General features: G+C 41.1%; 1 protein-coding gene across 2 annotated transcripts in view; it reads left to right on the forward strand.

Annotated features, from left to right (window-relative positions):
* The first annotated feature begins 11772 nt into the window (after positions 1-11772).
* The window catches only part of PPP4R4 (protein phosphatase 4 regulatory subunit 4), a 119323-nt gene continuing 106098 nt past the window's right edge, over positions 11773-24997 (forward strand). Inside the window, exons 1-2 of one of the 2 annotated variants that reach the window (XM_073349556.2) lie at positions 11773-13202; positions 13692-13765. In XM_073349556.2, the coding sequence (XP_073205657.2) occupies positions 13113-13202; positions 13692-13765 (164 nt within the window). In that variant the 5' untranslated portion in view covers positions 11773-13112. Of the gene's footprint in view, positions 13203-13691; positions 13766-24997 lie in introns of those variants that run through there. The other variant, XM_073349559.2, reaches the window with a different exon arrangement.

Here is a 24997-nt window from a genome sequence, read left to right on the forward strand (position 1 = left end):
TCTCAATGGTTATAGCTGCCAGTTGTGCTCTGCATAATATCTGTGAAGCAGATGTTGCAGCGACATGGAGAGCTGAGGTTTGAACAGCCAGACCAGACCAAAGGGGTATTAGTAGAGCTCAACACAGAGCTGTGTGGTTGAAGGAGACCTTGAAAGAGCATGTCACTGTCTGTATTTAGTCACAGTGATGTGGTGGGCTGTGCTGTACCTGGCCCTAAAGTTTTGGGGGGTTGTTAGGAATTGTGTGGTGCTTGCCGTTTGTTAATACAGCTATTGATTGTGTGGTGCCTCCAGTACGTGTATAATAATTACCCTGCATTTGTCACTGATCCTATGAGCTCTGTCGCCCTGGACAATAACAAGCAGTGGGCCTTTTCAGTAGTGCTTGGCATTCTGAAGCATATGATGTTATAAAGATTAATTATTTTCCCCTAAAAAAGGATTTTTATTGCATACCAAAACCAGGGCAAAAAACCCCTGTGTAATTAAAAAACAAAAATAAAGTAATGGAACAGAACTTAGCAAGGGGAAAGAATGTTCATGTCCATTTTGGCTACACCTACACCAGTTATGGTTCTTGCAGGTCCATGGGGCCAGGATTTTCACCTTAGGACTCTAACCAGCTGTATATGGTCACTTGAAAGGAATAACACTGGGAAATGGCTTGTCAATGCTGGGAGAAATTCAAAGTGGGAATCTCCTCTCTGACCTTCCCCACAATTTGGTCACTATTGATGTGGCATTTTCCTCTGCATCCTCTTCCACCTCATTTGCTCTCCATCTATTTTTAAGTCTAATCTAAAAACATCCTTTCTCCTCTTGCTTTCTCTCTCCCTACTTTTGTTCTTTGTTTTATTTTTGCAACTAAGTTATTTATTTAACTTGGTAAAGCATGCTGGGATACAGCCCTCTTTGTTAAAGATTCAACATGCTGCCTCCTTTAGCTAATGGCTGAGAAAGTTCCCAATCTACTTCTCTGTAGGCCTGATCTTGCACCATCGATCTCATTGGATTTTTACCATTGACTTCAGCAGGAGCAGAATCAAAACCCTAGGTTCTGCAAGGGAGAGCTCCAGCAAAAACAGAAAAGACAATATTTGACATTTATATTGTATCTAAAGTAAAAATATGCCATTAAAGCAAGAAACAGCCTTCTTTTATACTGATACATTTTAAATAAGTAAACAAGGACAAACCCATTTCCCTCCCCTCTTTTGCAGGTGATTTTTAAAGTAAGAGGGAAGAGTTATAATTTCACCAGGACTTTATTCAAGTAATCTGATAATAGCTCCTTAGAGAGTCCAGAATCAAGCAAACAAAACCCCCAAAGAAATATTTTATGTAAAAAATGAAAAGAAATTGTTTGGCATTTTTTATGCTAGGATAAACAATCTCTCCTTTAATATCTTCCCTCTTTCATGTTATATTAGAGGGTACTAGTCTACAGAACAGCAAACAGCAAGCCAGTAGTACAGATAATGAAAATTTAAATTATATGTTCCATTATTTTCCATTATGTTCATTCTAATTATGCTGTTATAATGAGCTGACACAAAGTGGCAAAGGAACAATCAGAATTCTGCAAATGACAATAAAACTGTGAAGCAGCAGTTTCTTAGCAACAAACTGGAAACTGTGTTAAGTAGTAGTTTTATTTTTATCGAGACGTGTGTGTACTAGCTTCCAGGTATTTTTCTAATATATATACAGATATTTCTATATGTTGTTTTCTTCTAGTTTAACATACCTAATATCTATTTTATTCTGTTGTATGGAATGGAACGAGAAAACCCTAAGGGCTCAAATCTGCTCCCATTCATAGATTCCACGGCCAGAAGGGACCACTGTGGTCATCAAATCTGACCTCCTGTATAACACAGGCCATAGAACTTCCCCAAAATAATTCCTAAAGCATCATTTTTAGAAAACCATCCAATCTTGATTTAAAAATTTGTGTCAAAAGATAGAGTGAATGGCGATGTGGTGACTGGGAGAGATGGCTCAGGACAAAAGGTCAAGAAAGGAGACAAGGGGAAGGGGGTGAGGCTTAATGAGAACATTAAAGCAAAAGTCAGACAATGAGGAAGGTGGATTGTGTGAAGACAGAGAGACCGGTGTCAAAAATCAGAGGAGGGAGGCTGAGAAAAAGTCAGGGAGAGTTAGGTGACAGAAGACAGCTGTCACAGGTGTGACTGTGGTTACAGTCATGCTGAGGTTACAATCACAAAGGATATGAACAAAACAAAGGAAATTCATAAACGGACATAGACAAATTCCCCAAATTGTCACTAGAGTGTGGAATGGGGAGTCTCATGTCGTGTGTCTTGGAGGAAGAGAATGACTGGAAAGGGTGAGGAACTGGAAGCAACAGGGATAGGAAAGAAGTGCGAAGCCTCCCTGCAGTCCTGTAGGGACAATTCAAGGTGGAGGAGTGAGAGAAGGTCAGACCATTAAGGGAGAAAGTGACTGCAGAGTGAATGTCAGATTGGGAAATGCTGTTTTGTTTTGTTTTTTGTTTTTAAATTAGAGGTTTTGGAACAAAATGTGCAAGCTTCACTGTTATATCTGGCAAGTGTACAGAATTTTCATTCAGAATAACAAAATAAGTATGGCCCTACTGTGTCAGACCAAAGGTCCATCTAGCCCAGTATTCTGTCTTCCGATAGTGGCCAATACCAGGTGCCCCAGAGGGAATGAACAGAACAGGTAATCATCAAGTGATCCATTCCCTGTTGCCCATTCCCAGCTTCTGGCAAACAGAGGCTAGGGATATCATCCTTGCCCATCCTGGCTAATAGCCATGGATGGACCTATCCTCCATAAATTTATCTGGTTCTTTTTTGAACCCTGTTATAGTCTTGGCCTTCACAACATCCTCTGGCAAAGAGTTCCACAGGGTTGACTGTGCATTGTGTGATGCAATACTTCCTTTTTTATGTTTTAAACCTGCTGCCTATTGTGGGGGAAATTGCTGTTAACCTTGCTGTTGAAACTGACCCCATCCCATTCTGCAGCAAAATCTGTGCACTATATGCAACGTATGCAAAAGCTATAATACAAGAGGCCTACATGCCTGTATCCTGTAAGACTTGGCTTAAGCTAAAGCATTTACGTATGCTAGGCTGTGGCACTTGACCCGGATAATGGACTAGGCCAATCTTTAACTAGCAAAGAACCAAAAGGGCCTCTGGAAGAGTCCCTAGCTGTCCATTATATGCACCCTCCACCCTGCAAAAGTCCCTAGCCAAAATGCTGCCACAGCAAACCACAGATCTTGATAAGATCTTGATAATAACACGGTGCCCTTCCATTAATTCCTTATAAGGCTTTATTAATAATGCTTGAGTGGTAAGGAAATGTATCATTTGGCTTGAATTTGGACCTATATAAGTTTGGTATTATAGGGGCAGGGCAGAGAGAGACCAGGGTGGCACCTGCCTGTGGCCATCTCTGTCTCCTCTCTGCATGCTTGTATTCAATAAAGGACCTCAGACTCTTTGAACCAAACAGATGGTGAGACTCTTTTTCCACAACACTATTAATTTCATTTGGTGATCCCTAGTTTGTGTGTTATGAGCAGGGGTAAATAACACTTCCTTATTTACTTTCTCCACACCAGTCATGATTTTATAGATCTCTATCATATCCCCCCTTATTCGTCTCTTTTCCAAGATGAAAAGTCTCAGTCTTATTAATTCTCCTCATATGGAAGCCGTTCCATACCCCTAATCATTTTTGTTGCTCTTTTCTGAACCTTTTCCAATTCCAATATATCTTTTTTGAGATGGGACAATCACATCTGCACAGAATATTCAGGATGTGGGCATACCGTGGATTTATATAGGGGCAATATGATATTTTCTGTCTTATTATCTATCCCATTATCTATCCCTTTCTTAATGATTCCCAACATTCTGTTGGCTATTTTGACTGCCGCTGCACATTGAGTGGATGTTTTCAGAGAACTATCCACAATGAATCCAAGATCTCTTCCTTGAGTGGTAACAGCTAATTTAGGCTCTATCATTTTATACATATGGTTGGGATTATGTTTTCCAATGTGCATTACATTGTATTTATCAGCGTTGAATTTCATCTGCCATTTTGTTGCTCAGTCACCCAGTTTTGAGAGATCCTTTTGTAGCTCTTCACAGTCTGCCTGGGATTTAACATTTTGAGATTGAGAGATGTGTATCAGCTGTGGCCAAGCTAAAGCATTCTTAGATGAACATTGTGGCTGGTATTTATTTTACTGTGTTATTTCATTATAAGAAGTTATATTGTACTCTTCTCACCTACTGGACGTTCATACAGTCCTGTGAAAAAACTATTCATTCTGAAGTTAATGGGAATTATAGTTGCATAAAGTTTATAGGACTTGACCTTTAGGACCAGATTTTAAGAGGTATTTAGGCACCTAAAGATGCAGATAAGTGCTTTTGCAAATCTCACTAGATATCTAGATGCCTCTCTTTGAGACAGGCACCTGTCTGCATCTTTAGGTGCCTTAATGCATTTAAACATCTGGCCCTTAGTGCCTCACAACATTTTATAATAAAAATAAATTGAAAAGTCAACCACATTATACACTTTAAAACTTTGATCTTCAATTCAGTCTTGAAAACTGGCATTTGAAATGCCAAATATTAGAAGACTGCAAGTTCCAAAAAGGGAATGGTCAGAGGACTCTTTACAACCTGAAATAACTGAAACTTGGCTGCGAAAGAGCTTACAAAAGGATTTTCTTAATTAATTAGGACTGGACTCTGAAGATACTTTTCTAATACTTTATCATCAGCAGAAGCCTGGATGTCAGAATCCTGAAAATTTGGGAACAGAACATTTCATGTAATTTATTTTCTTTCAGTGACTAATTTATGAGCTACATTGCAAAGGGCTTAAATTAGGTGCACCTGTATTATATTTGATGTTATTGATTTTCCTTACTTAAAAGGACCCCATCGAGGAATGTTTCAAAACACCCATTGTTCTTTATTATACTGCCTTGTAACCATGACATTGAAATCTGTATCCCTGTTGGATGTTTTGGTCTTTTGCTGCATGTACACAATAGTTTATTATTTTATTGTTGCTGGTAAGTGCTTGAGTTGTGGGTATTGGGCCAGACTCTCATCTCAGCTACCATGGTGTAAATTTGAAGTCAGTGAAATTATTCTAGATTTTTACTGGTGTAACTGAGAGAAGAATTTGGTCCATTTATTTTATACAGAGAGCCAAGAAGCACTGTGGGGTTTTTTGTTTGTTTGGTTTTTTTAATAAATTCAGAATTACATACAGAAAAACACACAAGATAAAAAGTAGGTCAGATTTTAAGCAACACGCCTTCACACTTATTTGAACATAAAACACCAATAGATTCTTGGGAATTATTGTCAAACTTTTCTTATATTAAACAAAATCTAGTAGATTGTATCTTTGTTTTCAAAGTAATAGTAAAGTATTATCATCCATTCAATTGTTGGTAGGTAGACCTTTGTGCAGTATTTTAAAAAATGTTTTTCATTCCTATCGCCATTGGCTGTTTGGATCATATGAATTCTTTATAATTGTGAAGACAGTTACGCTGAAGTCAATGGGACTAATCAGTTTAGCAAGTATTGCACCCAGTAGTAAGTGTATGCAGAATCTTGCCCTCGATACATATCCTATCCCTATCAACTGTATATAAAACACATTTTATCATATGAAAATAATTTTTAAAAGACATTTTTCTGTAACTGAGACTGATAGACTTTAAGGCCAAAAGGGATCATCATGATCCTCTAGTCTGACCTGCATATTGCAGGTCGCAAAACCTCACACACTCACACCTGCAATAGGACCACAACCTCCAGCTGAGTTCCTGATGTCTTCAAATCTTAATTTAAAGACTTTAAGTTAAAGCGAATGCAGCATTTACTTTAGTTTAAACCAGCAAGTGACCCAGGCCCCATGCTGTAGAGCAGGGATCGGCAACCTTTGGCACACAGCCCATCAGGGAAATCTGCTGGCAGGCCGTGATAGTTTGTTTACCTGCAGCGTCCGCAGGTTCTGCCGATTGCAGCTCCCGCTGGCTGCGGTTCACCGTTCCAGGCCAATGGGGGCTGCACGAAGAGGCAGCCAGCACATCCCTCAGCCCACACTGCTTCCCGCAGCCCCCATTGGCTTGGAACGGCGAACCGCAGCCAGTGGGAGCTGCGATCAGCTGAACCTACAGACGCTGCAGGTAAACAAACAGTCCCGGCCCACCAGTGGATTTCCCTGTTGGGCTGCGTGCCAAAGGTTGCTGATCCTTGCTGTAAAGGAAGGCAAAACCCGCCCAGGGTCTCTGCCAATTTGACCTGGGCAGGGGTGAAAGTAAAATTGAATCTTACTGGTACTCCACCCCACACCCCAGAAGGGGCGGGGCCTCGGCTGGAAGGGGCTAGACTGGGGGGAATCAGCATCCCCCAGCCAGCCCATCCACGCTGCCTGGCCCACGCCACCCAGGGCGCCAGCAGTGATTTAAAGGGCCTGGGGCATTAGCTGCTGCTGCGGTAGTGGCAGCCATAGCCCTGGGCCCTTTTAAATTGCCAGCCCTGGAGCAGCTGCTCCTTTTGCCCACCCCCGTCGGCGGCCAAGGTGGGGCAAAAGGGCCGTGGCAGTGCTGTAAGGACCCTGCTTAAAGCGTTGCCACAGCAGTGCTTTAACGTCGCTGCCCTTTTGCACTCCCCAAAGTGTTGGAAGCCCCGCAGCAGCACTTTAAAGTCAACTGTACGGGCCAGTACCGGCGGCCACTATTTACCAGTACGCTGTACCAGCCCGTAATGCCTTACTTTCACCCTGGTCCTGGGAGAAAATTCCTTTCCAATCCCATCAGTTAGACCCTAAACATGTGGGCAAGACCTACTAGCCAGACATCTGGGAAAGAATTCTCTGTGGTAACTCCGCCCTCACCACCTAGAGCCCCCATCAGGTCGTTGGAGATATTTGCTAATAGCAGGTGCAGAAGGGCCACATACCATTGTAGCCAACCTCTTCATACCATCCCCTCCATAAACTTATCAAACTCTGTCTTGAAGCAAGTTAGGTTTTTGACCTCACTACTCCCCTTGGAAGGCTGTTCCAGAACTTCATTCCTCTGACGGTTAGAAACCTTCATCCAATTTCAAGCTTAAAGTTGTTGATGGCCAGTTTATATTAATTTGTTCTTGTGCCAACATTTGTTCTTAACGTAATTAACTCCTTTCTGTCCCTGGTGTTTATCCCTCTGATATATTTATAGAGAGCAATCATATCTCCCCTCAGCCTTCATTTTGCTAGGCTAAACAAGACAATCTCCTTAAGTCTCCTCTCATAAGACAGGATCTTTATTACTCTGATCATCCTAGTAGCCCTTTTCTGCATCTGTTTCAGTTTGAATTAATCTTTCTTGAACATGGGAGACCAGAATTACACAGTGTTCCAGCTGAGGTCTCAGCAGTGTCTTGTATAATGGTAATAACACTTCCCTATCTCTACTGGAAATAACTCACGTAGTGCTTCCTAGGATTGTATTAGCCTTTTTTTCACAGCCGCATCACACTGGTGGCTCATAGTCATCCTGCAATAGAACAATACACCAACATCTTTCTCCTCCTCTGTGGCTTCCAACCGATAAGTCTATAACTTATAGCAAAATCTCTTGTTAAGACCCACAATGCATAACTGCACTGTTAAATTCATCCCATTTATATTACTCCAGTTTTCAAGGTTGTCCAAATCTTCTCGTATGATATTCTGGTCCTCCTCAGTATTTGCAATACCTCCTAACTTTGTGTCATCCACAGATTTTATTAGCCAACTCTCACGTTTTGTGTCAAAGTCATTCATGAAAATTAGGGCTGTCAATTAATCTCAGTTAACTCACACGATTAACTCAAAAAAATTAATTGTGATTAAAAAAAATGAATCTCACTGTTAAACAATAGAATACCAATTGAAATTTATTTAATATTTTGGATGTTTTTCTACATTTTCAAACATGTTGATTTATATTACAACCCAGAATACAAACTGTACAGTGCTCACTTTATATAATTATTTTTTATTTCAAATATTTGCATTGTAAAAATGATAAAAGTGTATTTTTCAATTCACCTCATACAAGCACTGTAGTGCAATCTCTTTTTATCATGAAAATGTAACTTACAAATGTAGATTCTTTTTGTTATATAACTGCACTCAAAAACAAAACAATGTAAAACTTTAGAGCCTACAAATCCACTCAGTCCTACTTCTTGTTCAGCCAATTGCTAACACAAACAAGTTTGTTTACATATATGGGAGATACAGCTGCCTGGTTCTATTTACAGTGTCAGATGAAAGTGAGAACAGGAGTTCCAATGACACTTCTGTAGCCGGCATTGCAAGGTATTTACGTTCCAGACATGCTAAACAGTCGTATGCCCCTTCATGCTTTGGACACCATTCCAGAGGACATGCTTTCATACAGATGATGCTCGTTAAAAAAATAATGCTTTAATTAAATTTGTGACTGAACTCCTTGGGGGAGAATTGTATGTCTCTGTTCTACCTGCATTCTGCCATATATTTCATATTATAGCAGTCTCAGGTGATGCCCCGCTACATGTTGGTTTTAAGAACACTTTCACAGCAGATTTGACAAAATACACAGAAGATACCAACTGGAGATTTCTAAGAATAGCTACAGCACTGGACCCAAGGTTTAAGAATCTGAAGTGCTGTCCAAAATCTGAGAGGGATGAGGTGTGGAGCATGCTTTCAGAAGTCTTAAGAGAGCAACACTCTGATGTGGAAACTACAGAACCCAAACCACCAAAAAAAGAAAATCAACTTTCTGCTGGTGGCATCTGACTCAGATGATGAAAATGAACATACGTTTTTCTACACTACTTTGGATTGTTATTGAGCAGAACCCGTCATCAGCATGGACGAATGTCCTCTGGAATGGTGGCTGAACCATGAAGGCACATATGAATCTTTAGCGCATCTGGCACGTAAATAACTTGTGACGCCAGCTACAACAGTGCCATGCGAATGCCTGTTCTCACTTTCAGGTGACATTGTAAACAAGAAGAGGGCAGCATTATCTCCTGCAAATGTAAACAAACTTGTTTGTCTGAGCGATTGGCTGAACAAGAAGTAGGACTGTGTGGACTTGTAGGCTCTAAAGTCTTACATTGTTTTATTTTTCAATGCAGTTATTTTTTGTACATAACTCTACATTTGTAAGTTCAACTTTCATGATAAAGAGATTGCACTACAGTATTGTATGAGATGAATTGAAAAATACTATTTCTTTTGGTTTTTAGAGTACAAATATTTGTAATAAAAATAAATATAAAGTGAGTGCTGTTGTATTCTGTGTTGTAATTGAAATCAATATATTTAAAAATGTAGAAAACATCAAAAATATTTTGGTTTTTCTTCCCTAAGTGTAGCACTTTATAGGTGTCTTTGTTGAATTTCATTGTGTTGTCTATATCTAGATCATGTGATGGGTTCCCCCAGGGTGCCATTTGGAACTGGGGTACCACTGAGCCTGCCTGACCCACCAGCCTGGATTCCTGTTACACTGTATTGCTGAGGCAAGCCAGCTAAGCCCTCCCTCAGGCTTCAGACTGCACTTTACCAGCACACATACAGGTAGGGACACACCCACATGCAGCTATACATACAGATGCTGAGATCAGCTCTGCTGCATGGGAAGGCTCAGCTGAGGAATTTTCCAGCACTCAAGTGCATACCCCCTCTGGAGTGTAAACTTAAAATTGTACCGTCTTGCACTGCACATAGAACTATACAGCATAAGCTCATGAAATTTGCCCCCTCCCTCACTGTGGAGAAAGATATACACAGCTTTTGCCCTCCAGTTATGAATTCCACAAACTGGTTTTAGAGAAAACAAAACCAAGTTTTATTAACTACAAAAGATAGGTTTGCGATCTTCTGTGAGTGTGATTGAGGAGAGAGCCCTGACAGTTTGGCTATTTGCCCATCAGCCATATCTAAAAACAGGATGCTATTATTTCAAAATAACACTGAATATTCTTTCCCTCCACCCAAATATGTATCTGTCAGGCAGAATGATAAATTTTACTGTAAGTTGAGAGTGCTTATAAAAATCAAACAGTACAATAATAAACTCTGTCTTATTATTGTATGATTAAGTATGAACAGTATCTAACCAGAGCCAAGGGGGGAAAAATTAAATAAGGAGCTGAATAGTACAAGGTATTATTACTGGAGATCCCTTCCATTCTCCATTGCAGACCTGGTGCCAAGTCCCGTTTATCTGAAGATAAATTCCTTGACTGGAGATTAATTTTAAGGGGGCATTTAAAAGCTTCTAGCATAAAAGGAATTTGCTGTATATTTCATGACACTCTTTCACAAACATTTCTGAAAATCTGATCTCACTCAAAAAGGTCTATTTTGAAATAGACCAGACGTTGGGCTTTTTACTGGGACACTTCAGTGTGGGATGGAAGGACAGTCCTGACATAGGAGGAAGAGGGCTTATGAATAAGGCTATGACTTAGTCACAGGAATTTTTAGTAAAAGTCATGGACTGGACACGGGCAATAAACAAAAATTCACGGACCGTGACCTGTCCATGATTTATATTACAAATACCTGTGATAAAATCGGGGGGGGAGGGGGCACTGGGGCCACTGCTGGGGGATGTCTGGGAGGGGTGTTGCTGGAGGCGAGGGGCATCCAGGGCACCAGCTGCCCGGGCCAGTAGACCGCTGCTACTCTGGTCAGCAAGCCAGCTGGTTGGGGACCTCTGCCCGGGCCAGTGAACCGCAGCTGCTCTGGCTGACTGGCCAGAGACTGCTGCCGGGGGCTGCCAGAGCAGCAGCTGGTGTGGCTGTCCACTGGGCCAGCTGCTTGGGCGGCCCTGGAGTCAGCCAGACTGGCCCTGCAGAAGTCACGGAGGTCACGGAAGTGACGGATTCTGTGACTTCCGCGACCTCTGTGACAGACACAGAGCCCTACTTGTGAGGAACACCCTGACGCTGAACATAAGAATGGCCATACTGGGTCAGACAATGGTCCAGCTAGCTCAGTATCCTGTCTTTCAACAGTGGCTGGTGCTAGATGCTTCAGAGGGAATGAACCGAACAGGGAAATTTATTGAGTAATCCAGTCCCTATGGTCTTGCCCCAGCTTCTGGCAGTCTAAGATTTAGGGACCCCAGAGCATGGGACACTAGGTGTGTGATTGAGGGGTATTAACATTGAGCGGTATGAGGGGTCAGAGCCCTGCCATTGGGGACAGGAGTCCTGTTGCTGGTGGTGGAAGGATCTATAATATAGGACAGCCTTGATGCTCTATGCGTGTGTGCATGTGTTGGAGGAGAGAGCCCTGATGTGTAGTGTGTGCGTGTGTGTGGGAAGAGAGCCTGACGTGTGTGTGATGGAGGAGAGACCTCTCAAACTGTGTGTGTGTATGTGAGAGATGGATAGGAGGGGGGTGTGACATGGCACTGGATATGAGGGTGGTGTGACCTGGAGGAGAGCCGTGAAATAGGGGTGTGTGATGGTGGAGAGCTCTGACATTATTTGTGTGGTTGTGGGGTGTGTGATGGAGGTGAGAGCCCTGACATTGTGTGTGTGTGTGTGTGTGGGGGGGGGAATGGGAGGAGGAAAGAGCCCTGACATTTTTCTTGGGGGGGCGGGGGGGAGAACTTTGACAAAGGGGGTGAGGGGAAGGAGGATGGGACCGAAGGAGCCGCCACACGGTGTGTGTGTGAATATGAGATGGCGGAGAGAGCTCCGACACTGGTCTGTGTCTGTGTGAAGGAGACGAACCCGGACACAGGGGTGCGTGGGTGTGCGATGGGGGAGAGCCCCGTCATCCGGTGTGGGTGATATGGAGGCGAGCCCTGACAGACGAGAGCCCTGCCATCGGGTGTGAGGAGAGCCTTGACACAGGGCTGTGTGAGACCAGCGTGAGCCCCGCTCCTGGCCGGCGGGGGTCGCCTCTCTCCTGGAGATCAAGCTCGCCCCTCCGCCCCCCATTCCAGGGTGAGCTGCGGCAGGGCAGTGCCGAAGCCCCGCCCCGTATCCCCCCAGCGCGTTCCGATATTGCCGCGTTCGGGCAACTCTTTTGCCCCGCGAAGGCTGCTGTAGCGGCGCGTTGCCCCGGCGACCAGCTCCGCGGTGCTGGGGGCGGCTCCTGCCCTGCTCTCGGTCGTTGAGTGGCGGCTCTGCGCTTCGCTGGGGCCTCGCCGGAGAAGGGAGCGCCTCCCGGCGCCTGGAAAGCCGCTGTCCTGCCCGAGGGCCGTCCCGGGGCGATGGCACCGCATCCCTCTCACTGGTGACCTACCCTGGCGAATAACGACCCGGGGCTCCGGGGATGCGCAAGGGGAGCGGGGCCTAACCGCGCCCGCCAACACCTCCTCTTGGAGGAACTGCCCCCCATCCGCCGCTCTCGGGGGGCGTGCGGCAGAAGGACCAACTGCCCTCCAACCCACCCGCTTAGGGGACTTGCCCTCATCTGCCCCATTTACGTGGAAGCTCCACAAACAACTGCGCCCTTCAACCCGATCCCTTGAGGGGGCGACACCCACGGCTGCTGCCTGCTGGAGGAGAGGGACCGCCGCCCCCGACGTAGCTTGCTTCCTCCCGCCTGCCCGCCCCCCCCCAGCCTGAAGAGAAGAGCATCGCTTCTGCGTGGAGGAGAAAGTCGAAGCAACCGCCCCCCCCACCCCACCCCCTTCAACCTACAGCAGGGCACGCGGAGCAAAGGGTGGGAAGGCTGGTGCCTGCCGCTCCCTGCAGACGCTGGAGGGACTAAGGGAAGTAAGGCAGCTGGGGAAAGTTTCCTTCCAGGAGGCTGTGTTGCGTTGGAGTGATGCTCATAGAGAAGTAGCAGTAGGTTGTGCTGGTGCCGCATTGTGTTTGCTGAGGCCCCTCCTGGGTGGTGTGGGCTCAGCAGCTTCCTATGAGGAAGAGGCAGTCGCTGCTCTACGCTCAAGTGCATCGGGGGAAGGGGGTGTTGCGTGGACTCCTCTCCTACTGAATGCAATATGAGGCTTGGATGGATCATGGTTTGCCAGGGGCTGTAGTTATTACGTGCATCCTTTAATCGTCTCCTTCAAAATGGATTTTAGTCAGAACAATTTATTTGGGTACATAGAAGACCTGCAGGAACTTACTATTATAGAAAGGCCGGTGCGCAGGAGTTTAAAGGTATATACTTTAAAACCAGAGTGATGCTTTAAAATCCAGCTGGAATTATTTCAGGCTTGTATTTGTGCATAGCTGGCTGCTCCGGCAGCACCTTATATTTAAAAAAAATCTCAGTTGTGGTGAAATTAACATCCTTGAATTCTGTTTAATAGAGCCTTAATGTGTCTAGGTATAAACAAAAACATAAGTGGGAAAAAATAGAGAAAACGTAGTTGATGTTTACAGTAACGTTTATATGTCTTATGTTAATTATAAATATGCATGAAATATTTATTATAAGAATAACTGTTAGAACAGAACCTTATTAGAGTCACTAACATATTTCTGGCTAAAGATTTATCTGACTGAATTTGAAGCCTTATTTGAGATTTTAAGGGTTAAACTCCTATTAACCATGTAATTATCTCTGAGGGTTTGGAGAAAGGGTTGTTATAAGACAAATAAAACAGGGAAACAGTAAAATCATATTTTGTATTTCACACTTGATAGACACCAGAAGAAATAGAGAGATTGACAGTTGATGAAGAACTCAATGATATTGAAAGGGCTGTATATCTACTCAGGTATGTCCTAAAATATTGTTGTGAAATGTTGCTGTCCATATTGACAACATCCAGTTTTTATTTTAGTTCCCTATTCCTTTTACCTTGTGGTTTCTGTCTCTAAGGTTTCTTGGTTTTATTCTTCTTACTGTTTGAATGATCACAAATAGAGGCAAGATAAAATAGGTGTGTTACCCAATCATTTTGTTAAACCTACACAAAGTGGTATTCGATAGTATACCCCTATAGACCTACAAGTGTTTATTTGCTGAGTAAGTTCCTGAGATGGCCCTCTCCATTAATGAGTTGTACTTCATATTTTTTTTTGCCTTGTAATTGGTTTTGAGCTGAGTGTTGGTATTAAAGAGAGCCATCAGTGACTAACTTCATATTCACTCTATAGCATGAGCAATGATTATGCAGACATGGAACAGAGCTGTTTGAGTTTATTGCATGATTCTGGGCAGTATAAAGAGGCGAACTGTTTGAGAGATCAGTCTCACTGTCCTAAGAAAATACTGTGTAACAGATTATTTTAATATTTAACCATGCTCTTGTTTCTCATTTTACCCTCCTCTTCCAGTTCCCTAAAGTGTATAGTTACTGTTACTTAATTGTTTTAAATTATAATTGTTTCAAACCCAGATCTCTTTTGACTGTACTGCAGTTGTCATCTTTGAGGGGATAAGTGTTCTGAAGGATTTTGATTTGACTATATACTTTTGTACAATACGCAGTAATTGGAGAGCCAGCTGCTAGTTTCCTTCCAATTTATCTGTCGGCTATCTTTAGTACTCTCTGAATCCATACTTGTCTTCAAATTTTTCAGGATGTTTTTCAGTTCCCTAATTTTTTTTGGTCTGGTTTGCTTGGCAGTATTGGTAGGCCTGCAGTTTTGGCCATCTGCTGTACTTTTGGTAATAAATTTTAGCTGTGGCTTATTTTTTTAATTTTGAATGTTCTAATCATTAAAGATCTGATCTTGCAACGTTTACAAATGCAATTATATGACTAGTCCTATTGACTCCAATGGAAGTACTGTACAAGAGAATAGGGATCAGAGCTCTAGTTTGTAGTTATACAATGTTTTAGGTCATTATCTCATAACAATCAGTAGTTTCTTTTCTGCATGATGGCAAATTTCTTTCTTTCTTTCCTGATCATGTTTCCAACAATATGTCATTATTGGAACACTGTCTGGCTAAAGGGTAAGAAGGAGGCTCATTTTCATATCTTTCATTTTACTAGTTGCTTTTCAACCTGGCCTTGGACTCTTCTTGACTTTCTTTTCTCCTTTCTCTGTGACTGCACAGCTGTCCAGGGACATACTTTTTTGCCTTGCAAAGATGTTTGTACGTCTATCTAATTGTAGTCCTTATATTGTTGAAAGTAACTTTCATCTATACTTGATAAGCTTTTTTATTAAATGGTTTCTCATTGTGATAAAACTGTTTGGGGTATATATGTTAATCCAGTGGAAGCTTTTGTCATTTGATAGCATGGAGGAAATTTCCCCTCTCATGCTGGTTGGGCTATAAGTGGGGAAAAAAGGAGCTGGAATGGCATCCCGCCTGTAGCAGAAGTCGTATCCTCTTTATATCACACAATGATGTATTTTTGTCTCCAGTATTCTTATCTATTATATCACATTGCCCCCCCGCCTTCCACCTATTCCTCTTTGCCAGTGATGTCCGCTTCTCATCCAGAGGTCTATATACCTTCTTCTGTGCTGGTCCTTGTGGATAGGCATTGATACCTATGAAAAATTAATCAATTTAGTGATGACTGGGTTGAGTTCCAGATGGAGATAGTTGATGCTTTGTCTGTTTATAATAATTTAAGAAATTCCATTTTTATCTGTGTGTGTGTGTGTCTGTGTGTATATTGTATCCCCCTTGCTCTATCTTTCCTATTGTTAACTGATCTTCTTAGGGCCCTGATCCAGCAAACACATACGTGGATGCTTAACTTTACTAAAGTGAGTAGTTCTTGGTCATTAAAGTAGTAATTACAGGTTTCAGAGTAGCAACCGTGTTAGTCTGTATCCTCAAAAAGAAAAGGAGGACTTGTGGCACCTTAGAGACTAACCAATTTATTTGAGCATAAGCTTGCTGTAGCTGTCTCTAAGGTGCCACAAGTACTCCTTTTCTTTTTAAAGTAGTAATGTGTTTGTGCAACACCTAGCACAATAGGGCTCCGATCCTGCCTGAGGCATTTAGATGTTGCAGCAATATAAATATTTAATAATAATAAAAAGCACCTGAAAGCGAGAGTCCTGTCTGAGTCCTCACATTACAACATACCTTAGTCTCTTAAAACAAAACAAACAATATTTTTAATATTATTTCCTAGATGCTAATGTAATTTTTGTTGTGCTCAGAGTTATTTTTCTCAAGTCCTTTGCTACTGAATCACTAGTCTGCGGTTAGATGTTGTCACCTTTCTTGTGGAGAACAGCAGTAACATTTTAGTTGTCTGAGATTTTTGATGCATGAATTACTTTATTTTCTGCTATTGAATTCCCCCCCATACTCTTAATTCTTACTCTTTCTTATCAGTCTTAACAGTCAGTGCCTATTTTTCAAGTCTTGCTTGTACTTGCTCTCTTAATATTTTAGGCAGAACTGATAGGGGTAACATTAATGTGGGTCTGAAGTGCAGAACTGATGGTGGAATCTAAAGGGCAGGATTGATTTTTGGGGCACAATTAATTGTTAGGCAGGGAGCGTGAGTAGATGTGTGGGTAATGAGACACTCCACACACTTTTTTTTTCAGGCCACTTTAAGCACTGATTGTGTGTGTGTGTATAGTGCATAATATACTGGAGCCTCAATCCTTGATTGGAGCCTTTAGGTGCTACTGCAATTCAAATAACACTGATCTGCTTTTGGTGATGTATTACTTTCATGAGGATATTGTTTTATTTCAATTACAGTTTGATCACTGCCTGTGAACAGATTTTTGTTTTGTTGACTCAACAATACTGGGGTTTTTTTTTTGTAACTTTGATTGTCTTGTCTACATTGTTTCTACAAAGGGAAAACTAGTTCTCTAAATTTATATATATATATTTGCAGGTAAATCCTCCCCTACCCAAGTGACTTTTGAGAACAGTCAAATTTTGAAAAATGAAATTTTGGTGTTAAGGGGATGTTTTATAATTTCAGATAATCAGTGTTTTGGAGAACTGGGTTTGAATAACCGGTGTTAAACTTGTATTTTTAGAACAATCATTGAAAGGCAGGATGGTCTAGTGGAATGATCATGTGTCTCCAAATCAGGAAGTTGTTAATTGTAATAACTTCTGACACCGATTCTCTCTGTGACCTTGAGCAAGTCATTTAACTCCTCAGTCTAAATTTGGACACCTGTAAAATGGGGAAAATAAAACTTGTCTGTCTCATGGAGGTGTTGGCAGCTAAGTAATATCCTTAATTCCTTTGGGGCATAATGCCAATAGCAAAATGATGATAATTATTATTTATTATTTGTATTATTGTAGCAGTTAGAAGCCCTAAACATGGACCAAGACCCCCTTGTGCTAGGTGCTGTACAGATCAAAAAGACTGTGCCTGCCCTAAGGAGCTTACAATCTAAGTTTGAGACAAGAGACAACAGATGAATATAGACAGACAAGAGAGCCCAGCTAAACAATGAGGCCATATTGGGTCAGCGTGATATGCTGTGATGGATTATGACTTTTAAAAGATACATTTTGTTTGTCGTAAAGATACTTGATTTTGTATTGGGATAGTGTCTATCACTGGCATGCACAGTGTTCTTCGATTATTTTCTGAAGCCTTCTGTGATAAATTTCCCTAGTGGTCTTACTTTACTGCATGTATAGTATTGTATTCAGCTACTCCAGTTTGTTTCTTTATGCTTGTTTACTTACTATTTCTGTTGTATTGAAAATGACAGAGGAAAAATATGTTAGAAGGTTCAATTATTCACCCTTTTGGGAACATGCTTTGTAACAGGCAGCATCTTGTCTCACAGTTTTAAAAAAAATCACTATATTTTTGCAAAGCATTTAACACAGAAGATTATTGTAGACTAAGTAAAACCTGTAGATATGAAAAAATGAAACTCTTAGAACTTTAGCATGTTTATAAGCACAATAACTACAAAAACACTCTTATAGCAGACATCTTACATCAACTGGTGTATTTGCAAACTTTAGTAAACTTTTATGAATTTACATTGTTGCGAACCTCAAGCAATTCAAAAATCATGAGATTTTACTAATAATAAATCTTGGGTATTTTGTTTGCCTTCTGGCTTTTCAGCTTTTAGGGCTCCTCTGCAACTGTGAGGGCTAGCACCTTACTTTTTGTTTTAAATGAGAGTCAAGATTCTCATTTAAGTGTACAACTCCAAGAGCTGGAGCTATAAGATAACCTCAAATATTGCAAGACTTGCAATGAAATTATGAGAGCTGGTAAAACAGCTTCAAAACATAGACTTCACATTTTGTGGCCATGTGCCTACACAGGATTTTGAAATATCCAGTTGTTGGATTCCGCAGTGTAGCAAAATATTCTGTTATCTACATCATTAAGCTGCAAATATTAACATTACAAACATGACCTTCTTTCTCTTCACTCCTCCTTTATGTTCTTAAGCATGCTTGTGATTGTAGCCTCACAGCTTTTTGTTCTTATTTTGTAAACTGCAATTTAAATTATATGGAAATTGCATTATTGATCCATTTATTTGCATACATTTGCATAAATTAGTTGTCTGACATTGTTTCTGTTATGCAAATAAATTCACAGATAAGAAGTTAGTGAAGTAAAAAATCCAAAAAGAACTTTTTTACAAGTTAGTGCTAAGTAACTTTTTATTAAATTCAGTTCTGTGAAAATATTATCTTTGCTTATATTGACTACTTTAAAATATTTTAAATGCAACAAATGAGTCTGTAAAAAGTCAAAGGAAATTAAATGTTTGTCATATCTGAACTTTAAAAGGTAGTTGAGAGTGACTCAGCTACACATACAGCTATACAGAGAGGAGGGTAGCACTGTGCTCCTGAGAAGCCTTTTAATCCTGAGGACAGGGAAAAGGTTAAATTGTTGCGGACTCCCCCTGCACTCACAGATATTGGATGGCCTTTTGTACAGTCAGAAACTGGTGAGATGGAGTGGGGAAGTTGGGGCAGTAGCTGCTCTGTATGCCACTATCCCCCTTGAGAGAGAGAAGCTTTCCAGGCTTGAGAGATAAAAGAGCTTTAGATAAAAAATTAATGCTGCAGAGACATCTTTAGCCAAAGATATGGTTATTTCCTCAAAGGAAGACTTGTACAAATAACATATTGAATGGAAGGTAGAAAAAGAACTTGGCATCTAGATACCACTGTGATGGGAGCACTAGAAATGTGTAAAACTCTGCGATGTTATTTCCCAAAGTTAACATTTTAGTGGCATTCTAAATTTACATTTCAGAGCTCTTTCAAGACATAGTCGCTTTTCCATATCAGCCTTCGGATAGAACTTGCCAGTCTGAGACCTAGCCTATGTTCTTCAGTACTTAGCCTTGCCAGTCTTTGGAAATATGGGACTACTGAGTCAAATGTCTCAATTTATTAAAACTTGCTTTCTCATGGCTGTCATGTCCACCAGAGTTTATGAAATCACGGCTCTCACTGTAAATAACTCTGCTGTATCTTCTATAAAAATATCATTTTAAGAACACACCTTTGTTTGCCATTGAATGCTAGCTGTGGGGTACGAGGAGTAATTTTAAATTGTGTTGAATGTCAAGTAATTTTATACCCTCACCCCAAAATACTAAAAATATTTAGTCTAGAGAAACAAGAAACGATAGGCCAGCTCTTAGTAATTGTCTCTCTTACTGACAATTTAGGAATGTGACTCCCATTCTTCTAATCACAGGCTGTCTTTTAGACATCTTAGACTCATAGACTTTAAGGTCAGAAGGAATCATCATGATCATCTAGTCTGACCTCCTGCACATTGCTGGCCACAGAATCTCACTCACCCACTCCTGAAATAGATTCCTAACCTCTGGCTGAGTTACCGAAGACCTCAAAATAGAGACTTCAAGTTGCAGAGAATTCACTATTTCCACTAGTTTAAACCTGCAAGTGACCTGTGCCCCATTTTGCAAAGGAAGGCAAAAACCCCCTAGGGTCTCTGCCAATCTGATCTGGGGGAAATTCCTTCCCGACCCCAAATATGGGAATCAGTTAGACCCTGAGCATGTGGGCATGACCCACCAGGCAGATAACTGGGAAATAATTTTCTGTAGTAACTGAGAGCCTCCCCATCTAGTGTCCCATCTCCAGCCACTGGGGATTTTTGTTACTGGCAGATGCCGATGGGCCACTGCCATCGTAGGCAGTCCCTTCATACCATTCTCCCCATAAACTAATCAAGCTCAGTCTTGAAGCCAGTTAGGTATTTTAGCCCCACTGCTTCCCTTGGCAGGCTGTTCCAGAACTTCACTCCTCTGATAGTTAGAAACCTTCCCTTAATTTCAAGCCCGAAGTTGTTGATGGCCAGTCTATAGCCATTTGTTCTTGTGTATACATTAGTGCTTAACTTAAATAACTCCTGTCTGTGATGGGTTTCTCCCGCCCCCCTCTCTGGGTGCCACTTGGAACTGGGGTACCACTGAGCCCACCTGACCCACCAGCCGGGGTTCCCTTTACATTGTACTAATATGCAGCTTGTCAAAGCCTTTCCCAGGTTCAGACTGCACTTTACCAGACGCATACAGGTAGGGGTACATCCAGCTGCAGCTATGCACACAGATGCAGAGATCAGCTCTGCCTGGGACAACTCAGCTAAGAAATTGCCCAGTACTCAAGTGCACACACCCCTCTAGAGGGTAAACCCAAAATTGTACTGTCTTGCATTATACAGAGACCTGTACAGCATAAGCTCATGAAATTTGCCCCCTTCTCTCAATGTGGAGAGGGATATACACAGCTTTCTGCCCCAAGTTATGATTTCCACACACACTGGTTTTAGAAAAAAACAAAACAAGTTTATTAACTACAAAAGATAGTTTTTAAGTGATTGTAAGGGATAGCAAACGGATCAAAGCAGATTACCTAGCAAATAAAACAAACATGCAATCCAAGCTTAGTATACTAAAGAAACAGGTTATAAGTAGAAAATTCTTTCCCTAAATGTTGTTTTAGGTAGATTGCAGAGATTCTTGAAGGCGAGCTGCACTGGCTTGCAGCTTAAATCTCCAGACATTCCTTTCACAGGTGAGACAACCCTCTCACCTGTGCTCAGCCCTTCTCCCCTAGTCCAGTCTTTTTCTTCTCAGGTGTTTCCCACAGTCCTCTTTTTTGGGTGGCGAGTCAATGAAGAACGAACCACGATGATGTCAATCCCCTACCTTAACTAGTTTTTACATATGGCTGGAATCCTTTGTCTCCCAGTGTGATTCCTACCCCCAGTCAGTGGAAAAATACTCATATTATCATAGAGTCCAGTACCACGTGACTTGGTCATATGTCTCTGCAGTCATAACTGAGAAGCTTAGTAGTTAGTTAGTAGCGTCCCCAGGAAGACTTCCTGGTGGGAGATTAGCATCTTCAAGGATCAATTTTTTTCCCCAATGGCCCTTCGCAACTGGCTATCCAGACTGATTTCATTCTGTCTAGTGGGCGTTCCCAGTGTAAACACACATTTCTAATAGATGCATAGACGATATGCCTAACTTCAGATACAAAAATGATACATGCATACAAATAGGATAATCATATTGAGGAAATCATAACCTTTCCAATGATATCTCGTATGACCCATCTTGCTTAAATACATCTTAGTTATGCCATAATCATATCATAACCATATCTCTATGAAGAATATTGGGTGTAGTGTCACATACTCCTTCCCTGGTATTTATCCCTCTTACGTATTTATAGAGAGCAAACATATTTCACCTCTTCCTTCTTTAGGTTAGGCTAAACAAGCCAAGTTCTTTGAGTCTCCTCTCATAAGTTAGTTTTTGCATTCCTTGGATCATCTTAGTAGCCCTTCTCCGCACCTTTTCCGCTTTGAATTAATCTTTCTTAAACATGGGAGACCAGAATTGCACATGGTATTCCAGATGAGGCCTCACCAGTGCCTTGTATAAGGTTACTAGCACTTCCGTCTCTCTACTGAAATACCTTGCCTGTTGCATTCTAGGACAGCACTAGGCTTTTTCACGGCCACGTCACATAGTCATCCTGTGATCAACCAATACACCCAGGTCTTTCTCCTCTCCTGTCTCTTCCAACTGATAAGTTCCCAGTTTATAGAAAAAAATCTTGTTGTTCGTCCCTAAATGCATGACCTTGCACTTCGCACTATTAAATTTCATCCCATTTCTATTACTCCAGTTTACAAGGTCATCCAGTTCTTCTTGTATGATATTCCGGTCCTCCTCCTTATTAGCTATACCTCTCAACTTTGTGTCATCTGCAGATTTTATTAGCACACTCCCACTTTTTGTGCCAAGGTCATTAATGACAATGGTAAATAAGATTGGTCCCAAGACTGGTTCTTGAGGAATTCGACTAGTAACCTCTCTCCAGCCTGACAATTCACCTTTCAGTATGACCCATTGTAATCTCCCCTTTAACTAATTCCGTATCCACCTTTCAATTCTTATATTAATTTCTATTTTTTCCAATTTAACTAATAATTGCCCATGTGGAACTGAAATCCAGGTAGATGAGATCTACTGCATTTCCTTTGTCTAAAAACTCAGTTATCTTCTCAAAGAAGAAAATCAGGTTGGTCTGGCATGATCTACCTTTTGTAAAACTATGTTGTATTTTATCTCGATTACTGTTCACTACTTTCTCTTTCAAAATTTGTTCCAAGACCTTTCATACAATAGAGGTCAAACTAACAGACCTGTAGTTTCCTGGATCACATTTTTTCCCTTTCTTAAGCATGGGAACTATATTGGCAATTCTTCAGTCATAGGGTACAACCCCTGAGTTTACAGATTCATTAAAAATCCTTGCTATTGGGCTTGCAATTTCATGTGTCATTTCCTTTAATATTCTTGGATGGAGATAATCCAGGCCCCCTGATTTAGTCCCATTGAACTGTTTGATTTTGACTTCCATTTCGGATGTGGTAATTTTTATCTCCATATCCTCGTTACCATTAGCCACCCTGCCACTATCCCTAAGCTTTTCATTAGCCTCATTAAAAACTGAGAAGTATTTGCTTAGGTGCTGGGCCATGCCGAGATAATCTTTAATCTCCACCCCATCCTCTGTGTTTAGGGGATATTGTGATTGAAAGCAAATAAAATAATTACTGTTTTGGCTGTTTTATTATTATTATTATTATTAAAGAAAGAAAAATAAACATTAAACAACATAAATGACAGAACACAAATGACTAGTTACTTCAGTTACAATCTCTTTTCTGTGCTTTTCTGCAGAGAGCTTTTTCACATGGATTACACCTTTGAGAGTGGGCCTGCTTTTGGTGAGGCACTTCTTTCTTGGTAAATTGAAACCGAGGTCTTATTTTCCAAAATTATTGAGAAACCAGTCATAGTATCTCATAGCTAATAAGGCTATTTATGGGTAAGCAAAATAATTGTTTAAAGATAGGTGGATCATGTTGGTTAATTATTAATAACCAGAAAGTTTATAGGTGTGCAAGGTAAGCAATGTTAACTAAATTGCATGAAATTGAAAAAAAATACCTCCATCATTTACTTTAGAAGAAGCTATTTAACGAGCTGTCTTAAGAAAGGCCAATTAATGAAGAATCTTAAATTAAATTAAATCTCTCTATTTCTCTGTTTACTAATGTTTAGTCCCTGTCTCCTTTCATGTTTAGCCCCTCTGTGCTGTCCTGGCATACAGGTCTAAACATTTGGTGATTAACAACAGCTAATATTGTTACACTGAGTGGAGTGGCTCACAATTGTGAGTGCCTACCTCAGGGCAGACTTTCAGAAACAGGGCACATACCCCAAACTGATGGTGTGTTCTATAATTAGATTTCACCAAGCCAGCACCAAATGTGAAAGTTCTGAATCACTATACCATTCTTACCATGGTATCACAGACTGTCCCCTTAGACTGTCCATCCTATCTTGCCATCCAGAGAAACTGGACTTTGTGATAAAATAACTTAAGCCAAAAATTACACCACATCATGTTTCTCCCAGTCCCAAGAGACCAGTCACTTACCCCAGATCAATTGGTACTCCAGATCTTATACCAGACAACACTAGTAAACTAATTAAAGATTTATTAGCTAAGAGAAGTAAATGAGAGTGATTGAGAGGTTAAAGCAGATAAAATATATGTACAGGTGAATCACAGTTTGTAATTCCAAATGATGGCAGTGATGTAATAAACTGTCCGTTTCCCCAAAGTCTTTAAAGGGTACCCAGGATCTCTCTGGGGATCTCCGCTTTACATCTGGTACACTTCCCTGTAAGAGTCCAAACAGTTGAGAGATGAAGGATCTTTCTTTGAATCCCTTCTTATAGCTTCTTCTCACAGAAAACAAGCTGACAGTCTTTCTCTACCCATGTGGACTTTTCCTTTGATAATGGTGAGCGAGGAGTGCACTTTGTGAGTGATGGCCATTTGCTTTGGAATTAAGACTTTTTCTGATAAAGTCCTTCATTAACATTCACAAGGCTTCTTTGACGTCTGATGGTATTTAGTTATGGGGTATTTATAATGTAAATATTTGCTATTACATTATGACAGGACACAGATAAGTAAAAACAATGTATATAACATCTGTGACACATCATGTGACACATCAGTGCCCCTCTGCCATGTACATTGGCCAAACCGGACAGTCTCTTTCTAAAAGAATAAATGGACACAAATCAAACATCAGGAACGGTAACATATAAAAGCCAGTAGGAGAACACTTCAGTCTCCCTGGACATTCAATAACATATTTAAAAGTAGCCATCCTGCAACAAAAAAACTTCATAAATGGACTTCAAAGATAAACTGCAGAGCTGCAATTCATTTGCAAATTTATCACCATTAATTTGGGCTAGAATAGGAACTGGGAGTGGCTGGCTCACTACAAAAGCAGTTTCCCCTCTCTTGGTATTGACACCTCCTCATCAATTATTGGGAGTGGACCACATCCACCCTGATTGAATTGGCCTTGTCATCACTGGTTCGCCACTTTTAAGGTAACTCCCTTCTCTTCATGTGCCAGTATATTTATGCTTGTATCTGTAATTTTCACTCCATGGATCTGTAGAAGTGGTTTTTT

This window comes from Lepidochelys kempii, chromosome 6, assembly GCF_965140285.1.
Source record: "Lepidochelys kempii isolate rLepKem1 chromosome 6, rLepKem1.hap1, whole genome shotgun sequence".
NCBI lineage: Eukaryota > Metazoa > Chordata > Testudines > Cheloniidae > Lepidochelys > Lepidochelys kempii.